General features: G+C 32.6%; 1 protein-coding gene across 4 annotated transcripts; it reads right to left on the bottom strand.

The window, feature by feature from the left end:
- Nucleotides 1–1,479: 1,479 nt before the first annotated feature.
- On the bottom strand, nt 1,480–7,100 carry LOC107488980 (uncharacterized). Of its 4 annotated transcripts, XR_008009371.1 has the most exons (8): nt 6,900–7,100; nt 6,463–6,758; nt 6,227–6,355; nt 5,911–6,111; nt 4,143–4,180; nt 2,833–2,927; nt 2,184–2,605; nt 1,480–2,095 (listed from the first exon to the last, which is right to left on the bottom strand). XR_008009371.1 is itself a non-coding variant. In XM_016109764.3 (5 exons), exons 2-4 carry the CDS (start codon nt 6,742–6,744, stop codon nt 5,920–5,922), a joined length of 603 nt encoding a protein of 200 aa, XP_015965250.1. In that variant the 5' UTR covers nt 6,745–6,758; nt 6,900–7,084; the 3' UTR covers nt 2,957–4,180; nt 5,911–5,919. The 4 variants fall into 4 exon arrangements, 1 of the variants encoding a protein (XP_015965250.1); XR_008009369.1 differs by lacking the exon at nt 4,143–4,180 and having other exon boundaries at nt 6,900–7,084; XR_008009370.1 differs by lacking the exons at nt 1,480–2,095; nt 2,184–2,605; nt 2,833–2,927 and having other exon boundaries at nt 2,952–4,180; nt 6,258–6,355; nt 6,900–7,087.
- Nucleotides 7,101–8,034: the final 934 nt, after the last annotated feature.

Raw genomic sequence — 8,034 nt, forward strand, 5'->3', positions numbered from 1 at the left:
TTTTCTAAATGAGCTAGCTTTTTTTTTTTTTTTGGGTAGTCAAAGGGGCTGAGAACCCCAAAAGAAAGACAAAAGTTACAAATAAATAACATAACGGGATAAAGAAGTCCCTCTCATATCAGCATCTAAGATGGATCTTAAATCCATAAAAGGGGAGTCAATGAAGCAGTATCATGCAGCTCTCTCCTTCACGCTTGTTTTCGCCAACCAGTCTGCAGCCTGGTTACCCTCCCTAAAGGTATGTCTAATTTCAACACTCCATTGTTTTTTCAACCAAACATTTATACTCCTGATTAAGTTGTTTGGGTGCTGATTAAGTTTCTTTCCTTTCGTAATTGCTTCATATACAGCCTTTGAGTCCACTTCAAGTTCCACTCTTTTAAACCCCAAATTTCAGACAATCTTCAAAGCATAGCAAACTCCCCACAATTCAGCTTAAAAGGCAGAGCAGGACCCTAAATTAACCATAAATCCGGCTACCCATCTCCCCCAATGATCCTTAGCTAGCTTGTTATTGTTGAGTTAACATCTTTTATTTGGACCAGAAAGTCATTTTCACTATTTTTGTAGCAAAGTTATTAGACTAAATTAGTATTACAACTCAAAATGTCAAAAATCCAACTACTAAAACTCAAAACCCGTGGCCCAGTAACACAAACACTCAACCCTGCCCAAACTATTATCTAATTTAAACACTTCATGTCTTCATTTATCCTAATTAACAAATTTAACACAAACTGCATATTCACAACCATGGAGATGCTCCCTTACGGTGACACATTCAGTCCGCATGAGATGATGACTATTGCGGTAAGTGACCACAGAACTTTCCAAATTATAATTAATAAAGACATAACTTTTTATTTATATCAAATTATAAATTATGTTCTTGTTATTTATGCCAATTTGTGAGTTACTTAACTCAATTTGACTCACTTTCAACTCTAGTTGTGAGCAACACAAATTTCTAATCTCTTCCACCATTAGGTTTCATCCACATCTCTCGTAAAAGATTTAAACTATTTATTTTGATCAGTTCAATTTTATAATTAACTATTTTTTTCTATCTTTTACTTTACTATAAGGCTACATTTAATAAGATAATTTGCGAAAATCTCGTTTTGATTGGCACACTTTTTCTAGTATTTTGCATATGTATATATTTTCTACATCAAAACTTTCGAAGTCCAAATTAAAGAGGGTAAAAAAAATTTCTTATTAAGCAAAATTTTTAGTAGAGTAAAACGATAAGTCAAACTTTGTTTAACTATCAATAAATATATTACTTTTGTATTTACATGTAAGATCAATTATTAGTTTAATCTAAGTTATTTATCAAATAAAAAAATACCGAGTCTTTTTATATTTTATTAAAAAATTCTACTTAAATAAATAATTTAATATGTACAAAAGTACAAACTGACTGAATTAGTTTTCAATATATAATTATCATTATATTTTAAAAATAAAAAGTTTCGATTTAATCAAATATTTATATTTGTATATATATAAAAAATATAAATTTACAATATTATTTTATTATTATCAGTCTTGGCCATCCTGTCATCCTTGCTTGGTGCAGATGAAGCAGTTATTGCAGCCACTAAGATGGGTAGCATGCAGCTGAGCATTGTGAGCTCTTGTTTCTTTTTTCTTCTTCTCCCTTCTCTCTCCCAGGCCATGCTGGTAAGTCGGTGCAAATATCTAGCACATCATCTGCAAATTCAAGATTAAAAAGAATTTAGTTAGTATATTACTATATCAAGGATCATAAGTAGAAAGCCTTGGCTCCAAAGCATATGATCGAACAATGCAAACATATAAGAAGGGAAGGCAAAAGACAACGTATCCATTGATTTCCTCAACTACTACCACAAGTAACCTGCACATATATCAATGAAGCTTAGTTTTTATTATTGAGATGCATAAAATCTCTTCACCATAACAGAATTATCTTAAAGCTATACTGTTATATTAGAAAATCAAACCACTAATGATCTGACACTTGAGAATTACACCCATCGCCTCTGAATCAAATTCTACCTTTCTTGCTTAGTCTTGTTCATATTGAGACGATAAAGATGCTTTCATGATCCTGATAACACCAAAAACAATCTTTATGCCTAAGATCAGAATTTCAAAACAGTCGCACAATCACAAAATATAAAGGAGAAAATAGAAACCTTGGTGCTGAATGGAAACAAACAGTGAACACTATATTAGTTGTTCTCTCGTCAAACCAATCTTTTCTTTTGTGAAGTTCCCATAGTGTCACAAGCGCTTTCTTAACTCATGCTTCATCCTCTTCCTTTTGAAAACAGACAAAGAACAAACTCATACACAAACATTCATTCAAATTGTTCAATAAGCACAGCCATATGAGGAAATCACACAGCCAACATAACCAAAAGGTTCAACTCAAATTAAATGAGACCTATAGCATTGAAAACAAGACACTTTCAGAGCATGGTTCTTCGCTTTTTTCTTATGTTTCTGGTTCACTTAATACTATGAATTATGTGATCAAATGCCAGCTTCTTCACGTCCTGTCACCTAAGATTTGAAGCTCCATGAACAACGGCAGAGTTTTGCCAATATCAACAATCTGCCAAAATTCAAATAAAAAATCACTACAGCATCACATTTTTCACAATTGCAACAATTCAATTGGCTCCACATTTATGTTTTGACCACTAACATGAATTCAAGTATACTGAGAATTGAAGAACTTGGCAAGAAACTCTCTTGAACTTTGCTGAATCTATCAACCTCTTCCTACATAAAAAAATAGCTTACTTACATCCTGAAGCATCAAATAAAAAGAATAGCTACCTCTTGGCATTCTATAAAGCCTGTGCTGTCCAAATCATAGAGCTTAAATGAAACTGCAAGAGAATTGCAAAGCCTGTGCTGTCCAAATTATAGATCTGCATGCAGTAAAATTCTAATGTCAAAAGGACATCCAATTAACTGAAATGACTAGTACTTGGAGATACCATGAAAAACAATGAAATTTATTACTAAGTAGCAACTAGCAAAGACTCAAAAACACTGATTTCTATATGAAAATTTAAACATAGAAATGCATGTGCTTTTATATCTAAAGAAATACTGACCTCTAAATAAATGGGGAGATTACAATGCAGTGATGAGGTACCCAGGTTTTTTAATTACACTTAATTCAAATGGACTTCCCCCCTTAAACTAAATCAATAAGGCACAAACACACATATAATATATAATGAACATAAATACAAAGTTATGCAGTGCATGTCTGTAATGTGTATAGTTCATCAAAGTTGTGGAGGCACACGTGCAATGTGTAGTTTAGCTTTATGAACCACTTTCAGGTTAATTTCCATTAACATACATGGCTTGCTTCTCGCCCCAATCTGTCCATACATATTATTTAGTAGTAGATGAATCACATGCCCGCAAATTAATGTTTTAAATTAAATAATTACAATTACTAATGGCTTAAATCAAAAGAGTATCTATTTATGCATGTGCAATCTAAGGAAGAGCCAAAAACAAATGCAGGCACGGAACATTCTGATTTGTACCAATACCTACCCTGCCTGATCCTATCCTTCATCAGTTGAATCTTCAATTAAATTCTACCATTGTTTGGCCACTCAAGAGTGGATTACATAATTAATATTGGATAATTTGGTAATTACCATATTTAAATGGGAGACACAATTTAGCTAAAAAAGGAAACAGAAGAAGACTTGACCCTACAACTACTCAGCTAATCAAATAATGTATAGATTACAAAATACTAAACAGCAGCATATATGTAAATTTCAAACTGATCAGTGATCACATTGAGCAGCCTTCAGGTTGAAGTTAAATTATTTTTTATAAGTTGAAGTAGTAAAACAAGTTTTTTAGCTATTGCACACAAAATCCATCAAGCAGCCAAACCATTGTTTACAACGTTACAAGATAAAACCATTGAAATAGCTATTGCACACAAAAACCATCAAATGTTTAAGCGCTTGAGGCAGCTGTAGCCAAAACAAAGCTTCCAAGAATTCCCCAAATATTGTAGCTATGAAAGCAAACCTAATTTGCAAAGAGAGAAGCAGAAAAAAAGAAGTGAACATAATTGGAAGCATGGTGAAAAACTTGGCGCTAACTCAAATGAACTGAAAGAATTCCCAGCCAACTCCAACACCTACAATAACAATGAATCCACTGTTAAATTCCCAAATTGAGATTCCACCAACAATGATTAAATTCCAAACCGTAAAATTGCCATCATTAAAGCAGCGGCAGATAAATATATCATAACAATGAAACATTGTAGTGATTTACAGGACCAGAATTAATTAAGCAGTAGGCGATGAACAGATGGCGACGCGAGGAGGGACGAACCCAACGGTGAGGCGAGGCGAGGCGAGCAGCGACGAACACGACGGAGACGCCAACAGCGACGCCAGCAATGAGGAACACAGGCAATGACGAGGAAATCGAATAGAGAACAGTAAATCGCAACCAGTGACAAGGAATGCGAAGAGAAAAGAGTAAATCTCACATCAATCAAAATTCTAAGTTGTTGGAGTAGTTTTGTTATTTCAACAATTCAACCAAATTAACCACTAGTAAGTAAAATTTGAGAGAAATTTATGTCATACCTGAGAGACTTGAGAGAAAGATGTGAACGAAACCACGGTGGAGCAAAGCGAATGTTTCAAAATGACGCGAGCTGAAGATCGAACATGGCAGAGCAGAGCAGAGTACACGATGCGAGAAGAAGCACATGACATGAGCGGATCAGAGTAGAACCTGATGCGGGCAGAACACGACGCGAGCAGAGCAGTAAAGAACACCACGACGGCGAGAGAGGAACGCAGAATGCGGGTCAATGTCGTGAAATTGGAGAAATTGCGCTAGTGTTGGGGTTAGGATTTTGATTCTAAAATGGTAGGAATTGAGTTCTGTTTCTAAGTATTCTTGAATTCATGTTAGTGAGGAAAGTGATGAATCAATTATTGCTCGTGTTTCCTTTCTTGTTTTTGGTTTAGGAGGGAAAGTAAGTTCTATTAAATATTTGGAGGAAATTAAAATTTTGATGAAAAAGATTTAAGCAACGCTTACCATGAGAAGTTTATTATATATTTAAAAGCAACTATTATAAAGTGTAATATATGAATATTATAAATGTTGTTTATTTAATTCACTAAAGCAATGTTTTTTATATGTTCTTTAAATCGATCAATGAGCACTTATTAACAAAGAGTTGTAATAGCCTTATTTTTTTTCAATAAATTTTAAGTGTTGCTTTTGACTATTTAAAACAACATTTTTTAAAGTGTTGTTTATAGCATATGTTGCAATAGCTCAAAAATGCTGTAGTAAAAACTAACCACAGAAGGATTGTGTAGCTAACCCAAAATAAACAGAACATCAGAAGAGAAGCACAACAAATACAAATCGGGATAATAAAATTAAATTAAACTAAAGGAGATGCTTGTCACCTCAGACATTCTTTATTGCAATTCAAATAAGTACCATAAGAACAACATCAGAAGTTGGGCACAAATGACAAATGCTTAAATTCAATACGGACAACAAGAATATGTAATATTTGAATTCATTACATCTCTACTTTGTCATTTGTCAACAATCATACATTATCAAGGACCATCAACTAAAATTTATAAGTCTTAATGGCATACAAACTAAACACATTCTGTCAATAGATGTGAACATTCACCAATATATGGATGATAGATAGAGAATTAGTCAATGTCTACTATGAGCAGAATATTTAAAAGGTAAAACCATTAGGCATAAATTAAGATCCAAAGGTGATTGGGATTATGTGCTATATATCTAACTAGATTAATCTAACTAGTCTAAACAAACAAAACCATAACAAAAAAGCTCATGTAACATTTATACCTGACAAACTCACACAAGCTCCTCAATATACTTCTCACAAGACATAACCTGCGAACCTTCGTCCATTATCTTTTCCCATACCCTAGCACGAAAGGTTCCATGTATATTGCCAGATTGCGCCCCAAAAGTAATGTAGAACATTGTGCCAGCAACACATTGAGCATTTGATTTGATAAGCTTATCAAATATAAAAGTTGTATTCTGCATAAGAGTGCAAAGATCCACATGCATAATATAATTAGAAGAATATTTAAGCACATAATATCACCATACATAGATTAAACTTAGAATCAAAATCAATATAGAACCAATTTACATTGCTCTCATTGTAGACTTTCAAAGCTTGCTTGGAAAAATCTATCAATGGAGGGCGGTTTGCTTCGGTCAACGTATAGGGCTTAATTGAACCAGGTAGAATGCCTTCAAACCAGTCAACATCGAATCCCTGGAAAGCCAAAATTGAAATCCTAACTAGCAAGATCATTATATCACAGAACACGATAACAAAATAGTTAAATCACTAAATGTGTTGTGAGAGATCAGAAGGCGTACGTTGCTTTCAGCAACCTGCCTCCGATGTTCACGAATTTCTTCATCAGTCATTAAACGTCTAGGCGTAAACGGCACATATTCGGAATCAGAATCGGAATCAGTATCATCTTCTGTCTCTTCCTCCTCTTCTTCTTCGTCAGAGGCAGCCGTATCCTCAACAACTTTCTCTTCATCTTCTTCTTCGGAGGAGGTATTGCCTCTGACACAAGGCCGTTTGGCGTGCTGCTCCAGAGTCTCTTGTTTCTCTTTCTCCAAATGCACGATAAGATCATCCAAATCCATCTGATTTCCCTTTTCTACTCATACATTTTTCAATCGCAAAAATCAGAATATATGTATACAGATAACCGAACAAAAATAACAACAATCACAGTGATGATAATAATAAAAGCAGAAGATTTAACGAATTTGGAGACGTAGAAGGACTCAAAATTCACCTTAAACTTGCAAATTGCAAAGTAGTAGCAGAACGTCCTCTTGGAGTTTTCGGTGAATTGGGGTTCGGGTTAGGGTTTAAATTATCAGCCCCGGGATTGTTTTTATAAACGAAAACGGTTTTTTAATTTGACCACGAGGAAGTGGACCAAAAACAAACCGTCGTATCTTTATTAATAAAAAATCTTAGGGAGAGAGAAGAGAATCAGAGTTTTCATTCAATTTAGAATTATTGTACATAAAACACCTAAACTAAAAGGTTATTTATAGCAAAGATAAAGATAAGATAAGATATATAAAATTATAACTATTAATAAATTATATTTAAAGAAACGGATATTTGATAGCAACTAATTTTATTTTTTCTTGTGCTGTACAGAAAATTATGTTAAAATTATAAATATGATTTAATATTTTTATAAATTATATATAGATTTATTAATTAGGTTATTATTTGCGAGTTAAATTAATTGTTAGAAGAGTTACAGGATGTTGATTCGAATTTAAAAATTATAGTATTAATTTGCCTCAAAAAAATTTTGAGAAATTAATTTATTCTTGAATTTTTTGTAATATCAATTTTAGTTTGTAAAAAATTAAAGTTTAGCAAGTTTCAATTTAGGTATTATATTGACTTCTATAGTTGTGAGATAACTCAAATTTAATTTATTAATAGTTTGATAAGCTGAGTTCGTAAGTTAAATTTGAGCCTAAACTTGAACTCATATATTAAATGAGTTGAGTTTGAGTTTGAGTAAGTTCAATTTATTGACTCGTGAACGGACTCGATTATATAATATAGGATATGTCTAAAATTGGGTATGTCTAAAATGAGCACGACAATTATATGTTTATTAAATATGCCACATTTATATAGACCATTAAATTATATTAGATGAAAATCAAAAGTTAATATAAAAGAAGAGTATCGATGGACTCTAATAAATACAAAAGATTCTAGTACATAATTAAATGTTTTAAATAACAATATTTTAATACACAATATTTTAAATACTAACAGAATCTTTTATTTTTAAATGATTAAATATAAAATATATAAATACAAAATATATGAGTATTTTTTATTCATTATCCAAATAAAAGGCCTAATCTGAAGGATTAAGCCTAGCTAAGTAC

The sequence above is a fragment of the Arachis duranensis genome, chromosome 5 (genome assembly GCF_000817695.3).
Source record: "Arachis duranensis cultivar V14167 chromosome 5, aradu.V14167.gnm2.J7QH, whole genome shotgun sequence".
NCBI lineage: Eukaryota > Viridiplantae > Streptophyta > Magnoliopsida > Fabales > Fabaceae > Arachis > Arachis duranensis.